Source organism: Urtica dioica, chromosome 4 (genome assembly GCF_054948205.1).
Source record: "Urtica dioica subsp. dioica isolate 48M chromosome 4, U.dioica_male_clone48M_v1_H2, whole genome shotgun sequence".
Taxonomy (NCBI): Eukaryota; Viridiplantae; Streptophyta; class Magnoliopsida; order Rosales; family Urticaceae; genus Urtica; species Urtica dioica.
In genome coordinates, this window is record NC_142759.1 from 13,924,369 (window position 1) to 13,945,654 (window position 21,286).

Here is a 21,286-nt window from a genome sequence, read left to right on the forward strand (position 1 = left end):
ACACCAATCCTTAATATATATTATAAATGTTTCCATTTAAATATATGAAATTATATGTATATATATTTATATATGAAATTAATATTTATAAGATCTATTACTGTAAGAGGAGGAGGCCCTCCCCGATTTTAAAATAATATATTGTCGAGCATTAGGCGTGGATGCTAAATATGTACAAAGAAAAGACGCCCGAATCATTAGTTATAATATTTTAGACTTGGTGATAACTGAAAAAGGGAGAGAAGAGAGATTAAGGAAGTAAGAGAATTCTTGTATGTTAAAAATCATTATAAAAAAAATAATGATGAATAAATTATTAAATTTAAATGGATCAAATATTAATTATTTTGCTGAACAAGAAATTTGAAATGAACATTTTTTTTATAATTTCTCTAGCTGTCAGTCTACTGGCAAATGATATAAATTATATGCCAATGTTAAAAGGAATAAAGAAAAAAAAAAATCTTCATGAACCAGAAAGATTAAGTTGGTACATAAATATATATATATATATATATATATATATATATATATATATATATATTAAGTTGCTATAGGCCACTATTTTTCCTTAAAAAATGCCATTATTTCATACAACAACTCCTTTTCATTTGGTTGTAATCAATTCACCCGGAAACGGTAAAGCGTCGATCTAGATAACACCCGGTTTGGGTCATGAACCAAGTCAAACTAAAACTTGCCCATATTTTGAGCAAGTAAAACTGACCACCTAATAATAATAAAAAATTTAATGAATTCACATTTATTCTTGGATGCCATTTATACTTAACCGTCCAACTTTTGCAATTTCCTGACCACTTCCTTGGTTTGAAATATTCAAAAACCAGATAATCTCTCATGAGACGCACATTGTTGTTTAAAACCATAACGTAAGCAAAAGAGTCTATTATTTTCCTACGCCGCTATTTAGATACAGTCTTCCCATTAATTATATATTATTTCGCATCAATATCCCTGTCATTCACATATACCATTTCTCTTGCCGTCCTTTTAAATTTAATGCATTTCATTATTTTCCTACACGAAATACCATATAAAAGTCACGCACACACACATAACTGAAATAATTCTCCGCACACACACAAACAAACAAACAAAAAAATTGTATTTTGTTTCTACTTAAATAGATTCTCTTCAGAAAGGACTACACACCCCTTCCACATCTATTTAATTATCCAATGCCATAATATATATCACATTAATATTATTAGCATGGCTTTGAGTTTCGCCTTCAATTCTTCTTCGTCAGTCCCTTCGAACCTATCACCGATCGGTCGGTTCTTTGAGCGACCATGCGGAACCGTAGGATCAACAACGACCGATCGCGATCGAACGGACGATAATACGATTGACAGTGACGACGATTCTCATCAGCGGGTAGTGTCGAAAGTACTTTGCGAAGCTGATCATAATAAAGAGTCGTCCAATAAAGATGATAAGATCAAGGGTTTGGCGAAGATGAGAAGTAAGAGGCCGGCGAGGCTAGTTGTGCCGGAGATATTGGGCGACGAGTTCTGCGAGAAGAGTCGGAAGGTGGAGATATCAGAGGAGTTCGAGATTCGAGGCCGGGGATTTTCTATGGCTTCGAAGAAAGGAAGAAGGAGAGAGTTCATGGAGGATAATTATGGAGTCTTGCTTGACATCATGGGAGATCCCAAACAAGTACGTACAAAAAGCATTATATATTTATATAGATGAACTGAGCTTGAAGAAAATATTATTATCACTGATCATTTTGTATGCGAAGAGCTAGCTGGGTTCATTTTATGCTTCTGGTAGAATTATTATAAACTTCATGCAAAAAATATGGAACGTTTTTGTTTTTGTTTTTGTTTTCATTTTTATTTTATTTTAATAGCATTTCAGTTGTTCTACTATACATACGTTTTTGTTACTTTAGGCTTACAAATTACAACTATTGTTCACGTCAGTATAAAGGATATATTGATCAAGAGTATAGTTAGTGTTAGGGTTTGTAAGAAATAAATTTTGATTTTATTCATAATCTTGATCTAGAAAGTTAATTACATCATGCAAAAAAAAAAATTCAAAACTAAATAAATAACTTCTTGGATGTTTTTGCAGGCATTTTTTACGGTAATCGACGGTCACGGAGGACATGCCGCGGCTGATTATGTTGCCGAAAATTTAGGGAAGAACATAGCGAAGAAATTCGAGGACGCTACGGAGGAAAATGGTTTTTCTTGTGAAGTGGAAGAAGCTGTTCGCGAGGGATATTTGAATACAGATAAGGGGTTTCTAAGTCAGGTAATAATCGTATAATTAAATTTTTCGGAAAATAACACATTTATACCTGTGTTTTAGTGAAATATCGAGTTTAACCCTCGGTTTTCAAAAATGTCGAGTTCATACCCTCTGTTTAACTAAAATGACGAAATTATACCATCTGTTTAACTAAAATGACGAAATTATACCCTGAAATGAATAACAGCGTCACAAATCTCCTTTTCATTGATATTAACTCTTATATAAGAAAAACCGAATCAAATCTAAATCAATACCCTAACTTCCAAATTCTCAATTTTGAAATAAAAATAGCCTTAAATTGAAATTAAATAATAAAACTCATACCTTCTAGGAGATGACTTCATTCCGTGTTCGAATTGCAACTCTAAATCCTTGATTCTCTATTCGAATATGCGATTTTGATGGTTATCAACTATCGATGTTTACCCATTTGCCTCTTTCTGTGTTCTTCACGATTAAGAGATTGTTGTTTATTTTTTAGTTTTTAAATAAATTACATATATGGCGCGAATGAATAAAGATAATTGGTGTTTATATATAAATATTATAGTCAACGTCAATGAAAAATCAATAAAAAGAATATTTGTGACACTGTTGTCTATTTCAGGGTATAATTTCGTCATTTTAGTTAAACAGAAGGTATAATTTCGTCATTTTAGTTAAACAGAGGGTATGAACTCGACATTTTTGAAAACCGAGGGTTAAACTCGACATTTCACTAAAACACATGTATACATGTGTTATTTTCCCTTAAATTAACTGATCTTTTTATTTTGTTTCGAAATATTTTATGATTAAATAATATATATAAATATAAGGTTTGACTTGGTCTCTCTTAGATTTAGATTCCTACAACATGCATGTTATTGCTCTCTTGGACAAGTTCAAGTCATGATGTAACCAATGGATGATGTGATCTCGTTATTAATTCAATAGTACTCCTTGAAATTCCCGTTGACTTTTTGTTCATTATTGGTTTTTATTATATAGTATCTTTAATTGCTTTTTACTTACCGACGTAAAATTCATTCTTGACTACTTTGTCAACTTCCTTTAAAAATACTCTTATCTAATTTAGTGAACGGTGGTCTGTTTGTTTATTTATTTGTTAAGCAATACAAACAATGTTTTCTTTAAAGACAATTTAGTGAAGAATGCATTGGATTAATTATTGGAGTTGAAATCTGAAATCAATCAAATCAATTTAGCTATAAATGATAATTATATCATAAAATCATGCCTTGCCTTTGTTAAATTTATAACCTAAAACAAACTGTTTTAAATGTTATAAAAAAGATTAACCTAAAACGACCCTTCTCACTATTTGCAGGGTGTAAATAGTGGAGCTTGCGTGGCTAGTGTGATCGTGAAATCGGGGAGTTTATGCGTCGCAAACGTAGGAGATTGTAGGGTTGTTATTTGTAGAAACGGTGTAGCTCATTCGCTAACCAACGATCACCGTCTCACTAGAGAGGACGAGCGCTTTCGAATTGAAAATTCGGTGAGTACATTAATACTAATTTTGTTTCCATTGTTTTGTGTTATTGAAAAGATCAAGATCATAATTAGTATTTATTGGGTTATAATATATTCATATGTGTGAATTATGTAGGGTGGTTTTGTGCATTGTAACACAAATGGAGTTTGGAGAGTCCAAGGATCACTTGCAGTGTCAAGAGCAATGGGAGATCAACACCTTAAGCAATGGGTGATTTCCGAACCAGAAATCAAAACCCTTCCATTAACTCCGGACTGCAAATTCTTGATAATCGCTTCCGATGGACTTTGGGACAAGGTATGCATGTAATATATATTCATTTAATTAACTTAGTTATAATATAAGCTTGTGATTTGCTTTCACTGACACGATATTTAATTAATTTTTGGTATTACTTAAAATTAATTATTAATTAATTTTACAGGTATCTGAACAAGAAGCAGTGGACGTGGTTGCGAGAGAAATAGAAAGAAATTCAGAGGTGAGTAAGGCTTGTAAAAAGCTTGTGGAAATATCTTCAAGCAGAGGGAATACGGATGACATTACCGTTATGGTCGTGAACCTTGAAAGCTTTTCATGATAGTGACTGGAGGACGTAATTTTAATTTTTCATTGTTTCAGATTTTATTAGTTACTGTGATGCGGGAACAATTTTGTAGGAATTAGATCATCAGCAAAATGCCTTTGCTTTAAGGCTCAATAACTGTAAAATATTATATTCGAAGTTCAATTTCTGGGTTGTACAGTTGCTGCTCCATAAATTCCAATTATTTTAGAAGTCATGTACTTTTTTTTTTTTGTAATCAACATACGATTATAATTTGAAATATTTATTTATTTATTATATTGCATCTTCACTTCATTTTAATTCTTAATTTATTGTCATTTGCTATTTTTTAATTACTATGACTAAATGAAAGGTTTTTTCCTATTATCCCTTAGCAAAAAAATTTCCCCCCATTTTTATGCCACATGAACAATTGTGTTTGATGACAAATATGTCATGAAAAAACTGTATTTAATGATAATTATAGTCAAAATGAAATACGGGTTACAAATGGATATAATTGTTAAAAAAACTTCCATTTAGTCATATGTTTGGAATAATCAATTTTTTAGTCAATTATACTTATGTTTGAAATATTTATAACAATTATTCGATGAGAACTTAGGTGGTTTAATTTTATGGAGCTGCTAATTGTCGCCGTGGAAATTCAGAATATACCGTTACCGATCTATAGAAATATCAATTAGTGACATAAATTTCAGAAAATAATAAAGTTAAAATAGCTATGTGTGTATATAAAGATAAGTTAACGCAAATTGATGGAGATTTTCCGGATCCCGGTTGCACTTTGCCGTGAAATGGAGTCGATTATGGCACGGTTTTGGTGGGGAGGAGATCATTCACAACGCAAATTGCATTGGAGATCGTGGGAGAAGCTGTGCAGGCCGAATGAGCAAGGTGGGCTTGGTTTCAAAGATCTCCGGACTTTTAATAAAGCGATGTTGGCGAAACAGGCTTAGCGGATCCTATCTCGCCCTTTCTCTCTTGCGGCCCGGGTTTTGAAAGCTAAGTATTTCCCTAATGTTCCTTTTCTGGAAGCTAAGGTTTCTAACTCAGCCTCCCATTTGTGGCGGTCACTAGTGTGGGGCCGGGAAATCATCGAAGAGGGGCATCGGTGGATGGTTGGGGAAGGTCACACGATCCAGATCTTCAAGGATAAGTGGGTTCCGCTGCCCCCGAAGTTCAGACCAATCACGATACCGACGACTTTAAACGAGGATATGACAGTTAACTCACTCATCGGCGGAGAGGGATCTGCTTGGGATGACTTAACGATGATATGACAGTTAACTCGCCCTCCTCCACCTACACGCTACTTTGGAACAAGATTTGGAAGCTTCGGACCCTGCCGAAGGTGAGGGTTTTTATGTGGAGGGCCTTAAATGAGTGATTTCCGACTTATGAAGCGCTACAGCGACGGGGGGTTAATTGTCCGAATATCTGCCTATTGTGTGGGAAGGAGGAGACGGTGGCGCATGTGTTGATTGAGTGTAGACAGACAAGAAAGGGTTGGAAAGATTCGGTCTTTCGAGACCATATTCCGTCGCGCGACGGGGCAAGCTTCCGGGACTACGTGGAGCCGATCCTGAATGCAACTACGGGCGAAGATGGCGCGATATTCAGCACGATCTGCTTTTTACTGGGGAACTCTCGCAACAATCTCGTCCATGGGTCGGAGAGCCCTCAGCCGGCGAACGTCCACACTGCAGCCAGCGAGTGGCTCATGGCTTTCAACGAAGCTCATGATCGATGCAGACAAAAGGAAGGAAGAGCGGGCGAGGAAATGAGATGGCGAGATGGCTTCCACCGAGAGCGGGCGAGGAAAGGAGATGGCGAGATGGCTTCCACGGCGAGCTGAAACTCAATAGTGACGCCGCCATTCCTAGTTCGGGGGCAGGGACTGGGTTCGGAGGGGTTGTACAGGGCAACGATGGAAGGGTTGTGGCGGCTTTCAGCAGGAAGGTCTCCAATGTTTACGACCCTCAGGTGGCAGAACTGATAGCCTTGAGGGAAGGCCTATCCTTTGCCCGAAGCCGCGGGCTCCGGATCAGTGTGGCGGAAAGCGACAGCCAACTCGCTATCAAGGCTGTCAGCAACGATGGCCTCTGTCATGCGGTTGCTGAAGCGGTGGTGGCGGAGATTCACCGGCTCATTCCCGAAGTCGGTGTCACAGCGTGCTCCTTCACTCCCCGGGATGGAAATAAAGTAGCTCATGTTTTGGCTACTAAATCCTTTTATTTTCAATCAAATGTTGAATGGTTGAACGAGTTCCCTTCTTGTATTAACGGTGTTGTCGAGGCTGATTTAGTCCCGGCTTATTAATGAGAATGTCACTCCAGTTTAAAAAAATAAAAATAAATAAAGATAATTTAACGCATCAATATATACACAAAAAATACCGATGTTTCAAATATCACATCCGCATCAATATATACACAAAAAATACCAATGTTTCAAATATCACATCCGCATCAATATATACAAAAAAAAATACCGATGTTTCAAATATCACATGAATATGTAAAAAAAAAAAAAAAAAAAAAAATTCCCAACCCTTTTAATGAACTAAAAATTACAATAAGAATGAAGGTCTAGAATGTCATCACCTATAAGAGACCTTCCTAGAGCTCGTTGACAACATTTCTGTAGTAGGTTGATTGAATCTTTTGAGTTTGATTTAAGCTCACATTTAGCCAAAGCCTAGTAGCCAAAAGGACCTAAATATAACATTGAACCAGCTGTATAGGCCATTCCTTGAGCTCATTGGAAAGATGTTCGAACTTGACCTCTATTTTCATTTTTTACTAAAAATATTTTTTTTCGAAAAATTTCTAGATTGTTTCTTTCAACCCACTCACCACCTTCCTTCGAAATAGGGTTTGCTTTTGTAGAAATCTAATTACGGTAAAGTTTCTATATGAATGATTTCACCTTAGGGCAGTGTGTAGGTTCACCAAAGACACTTCCATTAGGCCGTAGTCTTCGAACTATCCAACGAGCGTGCAAACTCATTTTCTGCTCGGGAGACATAGTATTAAGAGAAATTACCTCAACTACCACCATTTGATAAGTTTTTTTTTTCAATTTTTCACCAAAAGTTTAATTTGGTCAAAAATACTAGTAAGCGACTTGTACAAATACAATTTTACCTTCAACATGATGTTCACAATTGACATTTATTGTTCACATCTGTGAGTTTTGGGTTATCTGTTTGTTGAGATAGATATCAACAATCGACATCTATTGTTGACATATATATCAACAATTGACATAAACTGTTGACATCAATTGTTGAAGGTAAAATTGTATTTGTACAAGTGATTTAGTAGTATTTTTGGTCAAATTAAGTTTTTGGTGGAAAATTGAATTTTTTTTTTCATCAAATAAGTAGTTGAGATAATTTCTCTAGTATTAATAGCCATTTTTCACACTACATTCTCCGTTAGTGTCAAATATGAACATTGAGAGAATTTAACGAGCTACATACATATGAGATCGTCAAAATCGCGGTAGCATCTTCTTCCACAAAAAAAGCCTTCACTAATTGCTCATATTCCATTCCCCATTCGATATTCCACTTAGCAACCCTCATTTCGATATTTCACTTAGCAACCCTCATTCTTTTAGACAAAAGAATGAGCGTTTATTGCAATTTGAAGTTTTTAGCTTTAGGGATCCCCTTGTTTTGTATAATATATACTTGATTTTCTCAACCTACGAGCGCCTGTCTCTTGACAGTAAGTAAAAAAGTCTAAAAATGCATTGATACTTTGGGGGGAATTCTAAGTGGTCATAAAAATATATTTCAATGTCATTTATAGGGTTCCATGGTTAATAAACTCTTTTTCCATCCATCCAAATGTGAGATCCATATAATCCAATTTTTTATTAGAGGTAATGATGGCAAAAATACATCATTTTGATCTAAAATGATACTTATATATACTTATTCTTTTTTACGCCGACAATAATATCTAATGTTACGTCTTAGTTGCATCGTAAGTACTTCATTCATTAAATTAAATGGAAAAACTCGTTGCAACTTCTGATTTAATAAAAAATTAATATATATTTTTTTTTAAAATTAGTTCAACATTAGATATATAGTTTTATAATACAAAAAACTAACCATTTTTATTAGGGCAGTATATCGAAATAGCCAAAATGAAACTATAAAATTTGTTTTTAGCCTATGTTTCACAATTTTTAGGAAAATAGCCAACAGGTTTACGTGGCAATAATTAAAGTTTAATTTGTCCTTATTTATTAACAAATTCGTAATTTTCTCTCTCCTACTTTTTTCCTACATTTTTTTTACATAAAAACTTCAAAAAACCATATCTATCTCATATGAACTCGAAATTGAGTGATTCCAAATCCTACGGATTCGTGACGTCGAGATCTTCAAAAATAGATCCATTGCGTTTGATGAAAAATCATGTTTAATACCATAGATGTAAAAAAATCATGTTACTACCTTAAATATGGAAATAACTGGAAATTTTTGAAATTATCACAAAAATAAAGGGAAACGTAACTATGATGCATTAAACATAATTTATCATCAAACACAATGGGTCTATTTTTGAACATCTCGACGCCACGAATTTGTAGGATCTGAAATCACTCAATTTCGAGTTCGTATGAGAAAGATACGAATTTTTGAAGTTTTGATGCAAAAAAAAAATATTTGAAAAAAAATAAGAGAGAGAAAGTGACGAATTTGTTTATAAATAAGGGCAAATCAGACCTTAATTATTGCCACATAAGTCATTTGGCTATATCCCTAAAAATTGTCAAACATAGGCTAGATCCAAAATCACATGTTTAAAGTGGCCTAGTTACTTACAAATCTCTTTTTATTATAGAAAACATTAATTTTTAATGTTCTATCTCAAATTTATTTTCAAATCAATTTCTTATTTAAGTATTAAATTATATGTAAATTTGATGTATATAGTCAGGAGAGAAACATGAAAGAAACAGCATACAAAAAGATTTTTTTTTTGTTGCAACTAGCCAATTTCCTACCTTCTTTTAAGATTATAGCTAAAATTTTATTTCATTAAGAAAATAGCTCATCAGACCGAAGTAAAATAAATTAATTACAACAGTTAATTGAATTTATTTCGGCTTGATGAACTATTTTTTGTTAAAATAAAATTTTGGTTATTTGTTGAAAAGAGACGAACTATTAGGCTACTCGTATAATTGTCCAATAAAAAAAAATCAACATTTTTTAGAAAAGGAATTTTTTTTTTTTTTACAAAATCTTATTTTAGTAATTTCCTCTCCCCATCAATTCGGTAAACGACGTGTCGTTTTTAAGTAGAGATGCATAAAACTGTCCTTTTTCTTATCAAACACAATTCTATTAGTGTCCATCAGACAATAAACCCTAAATCAGAGTTTTGGTAAGTTGAAGACGAAGCAGCTAGCTCATTTCTCAGCCTCCTCCGAGCTCCGTCAATGGCGGAGACAGCCGAACTTACCGTTGTAACCCTAGGAGGCAAAGGATCTTCCCTCTCCTCCTCCTCCGTCTACCGCATTGCCAACGGCCTTGCTCACCTCCGCATCGACTCGTCCGCGCTCTCCAGACTCTCCGGCGATTCCGTTACCTCGTCTCCGACGAAGCCCTACCGCTTCGCCAAATCGTTCTCTGTCGAGGAGTACAAGGCGTTTCTCCTCGTCCTCCTCAACAAGCTCCTCCTCGCCGCCGCCGTGCGCTCGGCCGTCGTTCTCCGGATCGCCGAAAGCTTGAACGCGAATTCCGATGAACTCGATGTCGATTTGACAGAGGATGAGACCGCCGCGATTGAAGCTTTGAGGCTGACGTCACTTCTGTATGGAACGCTCGCGATTTTGGACCACAAGTCGGCGGCGATGTCGGCGGTGAGCGACGCGGTTGCGGCGATATCCTGCGAGGCGTCGAAGTCCGACGTAACAGCGTTTAATTTGATGGATTCCGGCGATGGTCACACAGCAAAGGACGAGGTTGGCGTCGCCGGAGACATGAAGGTGATGCTGAACGGGTCGAAGTTGGTCGGGAAGGTTCAGAGCGAAGCCGTGTCAAAAATCCCCAAAATCCACGGTTGCTTGAGAGAGCAGTCCAAGTTGATTCATTCCAAGGCTCGAGTAGAGCTTAATTCCGCAGTGAAATTTGGAAAGGGCTGCGGCGGCGGGCCCGGGAGTTCGGGCGCGGCCGGGATGGTTCGGACCGCTTTGCTTCCTTTGGGCGCGGCGACATGGGACGTGGGTAGTTCTAGCTTTTCTCGTGCCAAGATGAATCTGGGCTTGATCGCGAGCGATGGCGTGAGAGCGAGTTTGGTGGGTTTGTTCGAGGAGAAATGCCCGAGCGAAGAGGGGTTGAGAAGCGAGTTCAAGGGAGTCTCGGAGTTGGTGTTCGAAGGGGAAGAGAATTACGATAAGTTGGCTCATCGAGTGAATGTTTTGTCGGGGCTCGTGTGGAAGGTGTTGGCTTGGGAAGCTATAACCGCGTACCTTGCTCTCGAAGGCGCCGATTTGAAGGGAAAGAGCAAGGGTGGTGAAGGGGAGGTCAACGGGGCCGAGAGTGTGAAAAGCCAAAAGAAGGGCGAGAAGAAGAAGAAGGTGGTTTTGGGAAAAGGAACAGGTGTTGTAGTTGAGTTGATCAAGAGCAGGTTGGAGAGCCTGGGTGGTGATTCGGATGGCTCCTCTGGGTTCTTGGAGAGATGGTTTGAGAGTGTATCATTGCTTTTAGACCCGACCGATATCGGGTTCGGTGACTTGCTGGACAAGCTTAAGGAGATTGTGGAAAGTAATGAGAGTAGACGACTTCCCAAGCTTCCAAAGGTTAGAACAAAGGGAAAAAAAAATCGTGCATTTTCTTTTTCAAATTTCTATACACAATCCACTAGATAGATGTAGCTTTTTTATCCTCTTGAGTTTATTACATGAACTTTTCAACCTGTGGATTATGGGGTGATGTTCTGAACTTACTGTTGCATCTCAGGGTACTCGTGATTTCGCAAAGGAACAAATGGCAATTAGAAAGAAGGCGTTTTCTATTATAGAGGATGTTTTTGAGAGGCACGGTGCTACTGCGCTTGATACCCCAGCTTTCGAGCTAAGAGAGACTCTCATGGGAAAATACGGGGAAGATTCAAAGTTAGTCTATGACCTCGCTGATCAGGTATTATTTTTGTATCTAAATTCTATCTTGTTTGTCTCGAGCTCCACATTGTTTTGTATATTATGTTTGCTTGCAATGTTATTCATCAGTATTGAACTCAATATATAATTTCTGCTTGCTTAAATTGGCCAACTTGAATTCAAGATTCATCTAATACAGAGGGAGTGGATTTTTTTAATTGGTTAACAGGGTGGAGAGATTTGCTCTTTGCGGTATGATTTGACCGTTCCATTTGCTAGGTTTGTGGCAATGAATGGTATATCATCCTTCAAAAGGTACCAAATTGCGAAGGTCTACAGAAGAGACAACCCATCTAAAGGAAGATATCGTGAATTTTATCAGTGTGATTTCGATATCGCTGGCCAATATGAAAGAATGGGACCAGATTTCGAGATTATTAAGATCCTAACAGAATTGCTTGATGAACTGAACATTGGAGACTATGAGGTACATGATTGTAGATTTGACACAGTCGCTCATCTTTTTTCATTTGATTGAGATTTTTTTTTTAATATCAACTGGTTCAATGAATTGTGCATCAATATATGTTTTTAACATCACGTTTTTTTTCCCTGTTAGACCATATATTTTAATGGCAACAATTTGTGTGCTTTAGTTGAATTCTGTTATTCCGAATTTTTTTCATCCAAGGCAGTGTGACCGTGTTTATACTTAAATTGTTTTCAAAATCATGACTCATTGTCTTGTTAAAGCTCATGACATGGGTTTAATTGATATTTCAATGGCTGACAGATAAAATTGAATCATCGGAAATTGTTGGATGGAATGCTGGAAATATGTGGAGTGCCCTCAGAAAAGTTTAGAACTATTTGTTCAAGTATCGACAAGTTGGACAAGCAACCTTTTGATCAGATTAAAAAAGAAATGGTAAGAGCTTTCTAGTACTGCTTTAGCTAACTCACATACTTTCCTTGTATGATTCTGAAGCAATTCCTTCTCTTTATCACGCTACCTGTTAGGTAACACATGTTCACGTCCTTTTTAATTGATTCCAAGTCATTAAACAAATTTAAGTTCTATGTAGCTTTCGTTTGATGTTTAATGTTTGATAGGTAGAGGAGAAGGGCTTGAGTGTGGAAACGGCCGACCAAATCGGCACTTTTGTGAAAGAGAGAGGAGCTCCTTTGGAACTTTTGAGCAAACTTAAAGAGGAGGGAAGCAAATTCTTGGAGAACAGCTCTTCCATTGATGCCTTGAATGATCTTGAGATTCTATTCAAGGCCTTGGAAAAGTCAAAGTGTACCCACAGAGTGACTTTTGACCTGAGCCTTGCCAGAGGTCTGGATTACTACACCGGAGTGATTTACGAAGCTGTTTTTAAAGGAGGTGCACAGGTGAGTATTCAGGCTTCGGTTAATAAATTTCAAAGTATTGAGAAAAAATTATGTCTTGTGTACTTCGTGTTAAGGATCCCACATCGAAAAAATTAAGGGATTTAGAAAGGTTTATAAGGTCACAAGTTATTCATCTCATTGCCAATTGGTTTTGAAATGGATATCCATGATACTAAACACAGTATCGGACTCCACAAAGCTCAAACGAGCACCGGTATACAAATAATGTAACGTGTTAAGATGAGTGAGCTAAAAAGCCACAGTTTTGAGGGAACATCCCCTATCGAAAAGATGAAGAGATTTAAAAAGGTTGTCGTGTTACTCGTCTTATTGCCGGTTGTTTTTTAGATGTAACCCTATGACAATCAACAATTTGAACCCTATCGTGAGATTTAAAAAGGTTGTCGCGTTACTCGTCTTATTGCAGGTTGTTTTTTAGATGTAACCCTATGATAATCAACAATTTGAACCCTATCGTGCTTAGCAATTTGATCGTTTTGCAATCATACAGGTCGGCTCAATCGCTGCTGGTGGGCGTTACGACAATCTTATAGGCATGTTTGGAACAAAGCAGGTTCCGGCGGTTGGTGTTAGCCTTGGAATCGAGCGAGTATTTAATATAATGGAGCAACTTCAAAAGGACCAAAGCCAGGTGATCTATCATACATTAGGAGCTATATATATTATAATTAAAAGTAGTTGGCCTATAAACAAGATTTATTATGAAAGAAGAAAGGCGCTGGATAGCCAACCTTTTGAAAGTTAGGCAACTACCTCTGAATTCCATCTATCATATTTTGATTATTTTCTAATAAAAATGAGTGAAGTTCTTATCTCACTGTCTGCAACATTGCTCTAATGTTGTTTTGTCCCTTCTCTAATAAAAAACTTCCATGTTTGGTCTGAATTTCGACAGACGACGAGAGCAACAAAGACGGAAGTGTTAGTGAGCATTTTAGGTGATGACCTAATTCAGGCTGCGGAGATTGTGAGCGAGCTTTGGGGTGCCAAAGTGAAAGCCGAGTTTTTGGTCAATAAAAGGTTAAACAAGCACTTTGACCGTGCCAAAGAGTCTAAGATTCCTTGGATGGTGATCGTGGGCGAACGTGAACTCAAGGAGGGAACGGTGAGGCTCAAGGACTTTGAATCTAGCAATGAAGATGTCGTTGTCCCAAGAACTAGACTTGTCGAGGAACTCAAATCGCGGTTATGCCCTTGAATTTGATTTTTTTTTTTTGTCATCAAACCTAATTAATATAATTTTTTCTACTCTGAAGATTTTCTAATTTTACATTTTTTTATTTTATTTTTATTAACGATATACATGCTTTTTTGTGGGGAATATGTTCTGTTTTCCTTTTGGGGGCATAAATGTGACATCAAATGTGATTGTTGGAGTTTGACTTGGAATGTGCGAATACATTTATGATTGTATAGCATAAATAACAGGTGTATGTGATAGCTAATGAAAAGGAGCATAATTGATTATAATACATATAGCAATAAAAATCAGGATTATAAGAAAGAAAAAAAATGGGTAGGATGCGTTTCATATTTATTTACCAAAATTACAATATAAATAAAAGTGATATAAAAGATGAATAATTAAATTAATTTTTAATACTGGGGTTATATGTAATGGTTCATTTGAGTATAATAGGATAATGTTTATACATTTACATAATATACACGCACGCGGGTGTACTTTTTTTCTTCTTTATAAATTGAAGGCGATGGTTAGGCGTTTTGAAAAAGTGTCATCAAGACAAGAGCCTTCTGTAGCGTTTCAAAGTTTGCAAGGCAATGTAATAATTAATATTTAATACAATAGTGATGTTTTTGATCGGAATAAAATAGTGATGTGCTAATAACTTTTTCGAGTTTTCTGTTCATGATTATTAGCTTATTTTAACTTTTATGTAACGTCATACATCTACTAGGAGCTATACAAGCAATAGAAATTAAATCAATTATGCAAAATTTCAACTTTGTTTAAAAAAAAATAAAACTTTAAATGATCACAACCCACGTATATAAAATGAAGACTGACTATATAAGTATATAAATAAAAGATTACCTCCTCTGGTTTGGTCACAACTCACGTATAGTTATCAAAACCTTTGGTTTATCCTCACTGAGCATTGCTTTGTTGTCCTCTCCGAAACCCAATCCAAGTTTCACTCTGTCCAGAAAATGATGTCTCATTCTTCACCCACGTCACTCACTCGCCTCTTCAATGCCTTTACTGACATTGGCTGTCCTTTCTTCTACACTCACACCACTTGTATCTTTAGCCTCAATTCAACCAATATTATATTATTACTATACTATCCTTCTCACTTTTTGGCGCACCAAAAATTTCCCAACCTTTCTCTTAAATACACTCTGGTCCCATCAGAATAGAGAGAGTTAAATTAACCGTCTTTTTTGGTTGTACAAAAAATAAAACTACCTCTTTTCTTTTCTTTCAGACTTCACTTGTTCCATTTCCATACCATATCTAAGGGTTAGGGTTTCGTTCGACCTTTCGTGTGGCCATGGAAGGAGAGAGCGGCGAGTTCAACGACTGGGAGGTTCTCCACGGCTCCGACGCCGGCGTCCTGATCAACCCGTCCGATTCGACCGAGAAGAGCTTCGACGGAATCGACGGCGAGTCCGAGGGGATGATCAGGTCCGATTACTTCTCTCTCGACAATCAGGGAAGAGTCGCCGCCGAGGAGGTTGAGTCGGACTCGGCCGAGTCGGACAACCCGAGCTGGATCGATCCGGCGGTTCCAGAGGCTCGAATGATGAACCCGGCCGAGTTCTGGTCCGACTCGGCCAGCGATCGCTCCGATGAGCGTAAGTCCGGAGACTTTGATCCGAAGAGAGAGGTTAGCTCTTTGGAGAGCACTACGGAGAAGGTTCAAATGGAAGAATCGGAGGAAAATAAGGCTCTGAACGACGAAGATTTGCTTGAATTCTGGTCTGACACCGGCGGAGACAATTCGGTCTCTGAAGAAGGAACGCAATTGGCTGCGACAGAAGCCGAGAGATCGCCGGCGAAGATAAGCGGTCCGGAGGGCGAGAGGAAGGCTGTGGCGTGGTGGAAGGTTCCGATAGAGATTTTGAAGTTCTGCGCGTTTAGGGTTAGCCCTGTTTGGACCTTATCGGTCGCCGCAGCGATGCTGGGTGCGGTCATGTTGGGGAGGAGATTGTCCAGGATGAAGCGCAAGACTCAGTCCTTGCAGCTCAAGGTCACCATGGATGACAAGGTCAGTTCAGAACACTCTGTTGTTTCTTTTGCTTATGTTTAAAATTTGAACGGTTAGCCTTAAGGTTTTAGTTGAGCAAAGCTACAATCTTTAGGGTGTGTTAGGATCGTGAATTCATGATTGTGTCATGTTTGTTGAATGGTGTATCGCAGAAGGTATCGCAGTTCATGACCCGAGCGGCGCGGCTCAATGAAGCCTTTTCGGTGGTGAAACGAGTCCCTGTTGTCCGGCCGTCACTTCCCGCCCCTGGGAGTATCGCACCGTGGCCCGTTATGAGTCTGCGATGAGTCCAACGCTTTCAATTCTTGTCTCTGCCGAGCTCAGATGAAAACTAAAAAGAATGTCCCTGTCTGTGGTTTTATGTCTCTCCTTTGTGATCAAAACATATGTATTTCCTTTACTTTCAAAGTTCTTAAGAAGCTCTACAGTCTGTGTATAAAATTGCAACAAAAGGAAAAACTAATAATCTCCCTTGTTGTACTGGTTTCTGGTTTTTTATTTTTATTTTTATTTCTTCTCCCTTGTGGTCAAGCTTGTAGTTCTGGAGCAGTACATGTCGTACTGCGTATGGGAATGGAAGGTTTCCATGTTTATATAGTGTATGTATGTACGTATGTTATGTCAGGTTTGTCAACCCAGTCACATCTTTTCTTTGGAATGAAAAAGAAGCATTCATTGAATGTGATATTATTTGAGACGATTTTCTGGCTTATTAGAGTTGGTATGATTAGAATTTTATACTCATTCTCAATTTCTTCTCATCATTCATGAGTGCTTTGTGTACGAATATGTGACTCACAACTAAAACTGTTTTTTTGGGACACAAGTATTCGAACGCAGTTTTGAGAATTTCTATGACCAATTGAGAAGTCATAGAAGACACTCAATCTCGTTTTTCCAACACAAAGCAACCACTCTAGGTGTGACCAAAGAATAATCAGCCCAAAGGGTGTCAAAGAAAAGAGTGAATATTCCAACCATAACTTGAACTCAAAGGAAAGAAAAAGAAGAGTAGACGACAAATAACATTACATTTATTTTTTACAACTTGAGATTACCATAATCTCGTTGATAGCTTATTGTTTGTACAACAAAGTAGAGGAAAATTGATAACTGAAACCTTAGGCTCAAACATAAATTCAACCACCACTGATGGGAGGTATAATGGCGAGCTCGTCTTTGTCCTTGACAATGGCAGACTCGGCTGCGTATTCCTCGTTCAGAGCTACAACCATGCAACTGCTAATCTCTTTCAAGCCAGGAAACTCGACTATTAGCTTGGCCAAGCAGTCTTGCGCGGTGCTACCGGCCGAGACCTCCATTCCCATATCTGTCAAGCCGGTGATATCTCGAGCTCTCGCGAAGAATAACACCTTAATCTTTACACCACTCGCTTTCTCATTTTCCTTGTCCAAAACACCGCTCGTAATTTCTGTTTTTTCCATCGAATCCACAGGCTAACAAGAAACACAACAGATCAGGATCCTAGCGATTCCCATTTAAATCCAGAGTTGAATTAAGGTTTTAACTAAATAGATCAGGACTTTGGGTCCTTTTCCAAGAATCGATTATATTGAGGTTCAAATTGGCAGGAAATATTGGTGAAAAAATAAGCATGTTCTGAATTGACAAACACATTAACAGTTAACATACGAAGAAATAAAAATTACTAGATGAGAACTCAGATAAAAATTCGATGGTCCTTTTCGATTATCTTTGCCTTTTCTCTCTCGTGTGCTATTGATTCATAATCATAGTAAAGCGTAAACTACATGAATTCCCCTAAATCCTTAGACGTGTTCAATCCATGGCCAAGTCAAGCGTCAATCTACATAAACAGAGGAATAGAAACAACTCATTCTAATTCTAATGGATCTGTAAATAAGAAAACAGAATACCAACTGCCATATGGTAAAGAAATACTCAACCTTGATATCATACATTTCAATTGGCAAAAGAAATAAATCAATACATGCAATAAAAAAGCAGCAAATAGTGTTGTATCCTAAAAACTAACCAAGAACACAGGAGCCAAGGAGAGCCACACAGTTTTCTTCTTGAACTTTTGGCGATCACCTGGAAGGCAAACATCAGAACGATTAATCTTTTTTATTTCCTTGTACAAGCAATTGAAATACAAAACATAATAGCCTCATAGATCTATACAAGCGTTCAGTATTTGGAGTCGCGGAGAAGTAGATATACAGTCAAGATGAGAAAATGGAAAAGCTCCTAGGACGAGAGAGAAAAGGAAGTGGACCGATTGAAGGAAGTGAAAACAGAGGCTAAGAGAGAGGTGTGTTTCATTTTTTTTTCTTCTAACTCTAGTTGTTTTATCTTTTAGAAATAGATAGAGGAAATGGCGGTAAAAAAAAAAAAAAACCAATTTTACGAGTTTGTAACATTTAAGTACTTAGTTTTTAAAAGTTATGGGAAAAATACTTAAGATCAAGAATTTGTTCATCCGTTAGTTTCCGAATCGATAAATTGGATGAAATGACACGTGTCACTGTCTCAAAATTAAAAAATATTTTTTTTAATTATCTTTAATTTTTTTTTAAAATTGCTCTATATATATTTATGGTGAGACTTTATCATACATATTAGAATAAAACTACAACAACAATTATTAATGTATAATATAATAAACATTTAAGACTTTGAAGAATTAATGACAGTGAAATGCAAGTAATGACAAAATAAGATTTTTTGTTTTTGTTTTTTTACATGAAGCTGGACTGATATATTTACGGATTGTATATTTAAGTGCATATCATGTAAAAAAAACAAAAAACACATCTTATTTTGTCATTACTTGTGTTTGAATGTCATTAATCTTCTAAGTCTTAAATGTTTATTATATTAGACGTATTAAATATATATATATATATATATATATATATATATATATATTAATTAGACGTTAATAGTTGTTGCTGCAGTTTTATTTTAATATGTATGATAAAGTCCTACCATAAATAAAGAGAGCGATTTTTTTAATTTAAACATATTTTTTTTTTATTTTGAGATGGTGACAAATGTCATTTCATCCAATTTAACGGTTCGGCAACTAACAAAGAAATAAATTCTTGACCTTAGGTATTTTTCCCACAGCTTTTAAAGAATGAGTACTTAAGTGTTACAACCCGTAAATATTAGGTCTTTTTGCCGCCATTTCCTCGTAGACATAATTCTAATTCATTTTGGCTTTTATTTTTCATTTTATTTATTATAAACCTGATTTAAGATATTTTTATCCTAATTTCAGGCCCGGCCTACCTTGTAGGCAACTAAAGCCTTTGCTTTTGCTTTAGGCCTCGTTTTGAAAAAGACCCACCCAAAAAATTATCCCTCAATTCTGCCTATATGATTCACTAATATTTTAGGGGTCACATATTTTAATGAGCTAAAAATATAACAGCTGTTGTAGTGGTGTATGATAACAAAAAAAAAAAAAAAAACTTTGGAATGCTTATCTTTTCTCCAGACACCATCACCATCACCATCACCATCACCATCACACTAAAGGACATGAAACAAATCTGAATATTTTTTTTCATAGAAATGAAGAAAGTTTTTTTTTTTTTTTGTTGAAGAAGACAACAAATGAAAAAACTCGGGTTTTATCTATGTAACTTGTTTTTTCCCCCTTAAATGTGTTGTTTGTTGCTTTCTATATTTAAATTAGTTGGTGTCCGTGTCTTTTTTTTTTTTTATTTAAAGAATTGTATTGTGTTGTCTATATTTCTTAGTTTTTTTTTTTTTGTTTAATTATGTCTAATAAAAAATATCAACCGATATATCATAAAAAAGAAAAAGCTTGATTCAATCTAAAAAAGAATAAGAAGTTGAAATGGACAAAAGCAAATTTATTTTGTCATTATTATCATATGATAAATTTATTTTGTGGGTTTGAAAAAAAGCCTTCCTCTTGATTTTGTTAAGCAGGCCCTGCCTAATTTACGAGTATGTTTGTATTTAATTGACCTACAACATTTAGGATGTGACACTGACACGTGAATGAGTAAATTTGTTACAACCTAAAAATTGGAGTTAAACGTTTGTTAAAAAAATGCACTTTATTACACATGCAAAAGTTCACGAGGAATTCATGTAATTAATCCTTTAAGTAAATGAGATCAGAAAATGATTTTATTCGAAAGAGATATAGATGAGAATTTGGGTTACATGGAGTGAGAAAAATCGTAAGGGGAGAGACAAAGATGCGACTCAGGACGCCGCATGGGATTAGGTATCGACCTGGAGGAGCTTAGCCCCTTCTCTCCAATTCATTGTAGGTCTTTCAACTCTTCTTTTTCATTCATCCTCCATGGTAGCTATGGCCGCACCATCGTCGACGTTGCCGGTGATAGATAGAACGACGGCCCTCTCTTATGTCGCCGGGTTCATTGGGGCTATGGAGCTCTCCGGTGAACGTTGAGTCTTCTCCGGTGAACGCCGGATCTCATTTCGCCCTCTGTCTCTGTGCTTTCCTCGAGACTGAGCCCAAGAGGAGGCATCCTCTGTTGTGGATTTTTTTTTTCTGGTTGGCGAGGCGGAGTGGTGTCTTGGCCCATCAACCTCGGCCACAATCGTTTCCCCGATGATTAGGCTTCGTTTGGCTCTTCGCCTCAATGGTGGTTCCTGACGCTGACGATCCTTGGTCCTGGTTGAACCCTAAAATGCGACGGTGTGGTTTTGCGGCTCCCAAGTTGCCGACTCTAAACGCACCTCAGAGGTAGATGTCGCACTCTACGTGGGTGACCTGGTTCTGACCGTTGCTCCTGCCGATCCCGTATTTATTTATGCTCATAATGTGAGTTCCTTTGCCATTGTTGGATTTTGGGTGATTAAAGTTTTGTTGTTCTTTTATACTGTTTTTTTTTACCCTGTTCGGTTGTTTTTGTTGCTTCTTCTTGTTGTTGTTGTTAGCTTAGATCTGCTCATTTATGTTTTTGTTGTTGTTGTTGTTGTTAGCTTAGATCTGCTCATTTATGTTTTTGTTGTTGTTATTGTTAGCTTGGATCTGCTCATTTATGTTTTTGTTGTCGTTGCCAATTCTCTATTTTTTTTTTTTTTTTTTTAGATTCTAGCTAAAGTTTATTTTTTATTAATAAAATAGCTCACTAGGATGAAATGAATTAAATGAAC

The 21,286-nt window shown here is 36.7% G+C and overlaps 4 protein-coding genes across 5 annotated transcripts; 3 read left to right on the forward strand and 1 right to left on the reverse strand.

Annotated features, from left to right (window-relative positions):
* The first annotated feature begins 1,233 nt into the window (after positions 1-1,233).
* Positions 1,234-4,487, forward strand: LOC149400653 (putative protein phosphatase 2C 53). The gene is made up of 5 exons (XM_089610473.1): positions 1,234-1,683; positions 2,107-2,289; positions 3,620-3,790; positions 3,902-4,084; positions 4,212-4,487. The coding sequence occupies exons 1-5, from the start codon at positions 1,234-1,236 to the stop codon at positions 4,365-4,367; spliced, it is 1,143 nt and encodes a 380-aa protein (XP_089466599.1). The 3' UTR covers positions 4,368-4,487.
* A 5,247-nt stretch (positions 4,488-9,734) lies between these two features.
* LOC149400654 (Class II aaRS and biotin synthetases superfamily protein) lies at positions 9,735-14,291 on the forward strand. Its single transcript, XM_089611903.1, has 7 exons — positions 9,735-11,186; positions 11,347-11,526; positions 11,716-11,973; positions 12,280-12,414; positions 12,600-12,881; positions 13,393-13,533; positions 13,798-14,291. Exons 1-7 carry the CDS (start codon positions 9,825-9,827, stop codon positions 14,098-14,100), a joined length of 2,661 nt encoding a protein of 886 aa, XP_089468029.1. The 5' UTR covers positions 9,735-9,824; the 3' UTR covers positions 14,101-14,291.
* Positions 14,292-15,286: 995 nt separating this feature from the next.
* Positions 15,287-16,835, forward strand: LOC149400655 (uncharacterized). Its single transcript, XM_089611704.1, has 2 exons — positions 15,287-16,135; positions 16,288-16,835. The coding sequence occupies exons 1-2, from the start codon at positions 15,419-15,421 to the stop codon at positions 16,420-16,422; spliced, it is 852 nt and encodes a 283-aa protein (XP_089467830.1). The 5' UTR covers positions 15,287-15,418; the 3' UTR covers positions 16,423-16,835.
* Positions 16,836-17,135: 300 nt separating this feature from the next.
* Positions 17,136-18,452, reverse strand: CNX7 (co-factor for nitrate, reductase and xanthine dehydrogenase 7). Of its 2 annotated transcripts, none has more exons than XM_089611705.1 (3): positions 18,302-18,452; positions 18,153-18,211; positions 17,136-17,592 (listed from the first exon to the last, which is right to left on the reverse strand). In XM_089611705.1, exon 3 carries the CDS (start codon positions 17,578-17,580, stop codon positions 17,275-17,277), a length of 306 nt encoding a protein of 101 aa, XP_089467831.1. In that variant the 5' UTR covers positions 17,581-17,592; positions 18,153-18,211; positions 18,302-18,452; the 3' UTR covers positions 17,136-17,274. The 2 variants fall into 2 exon arrangements, with proteins under 2 accessions (XP_089467831.1, XP_089467832.1); XM_089611706.1 differs by having other exon boundaries at positions 18,341-18,449.
* Between the last annotated feature and the right edge of the window lie 2,834 nt (positions 18,453-21,286).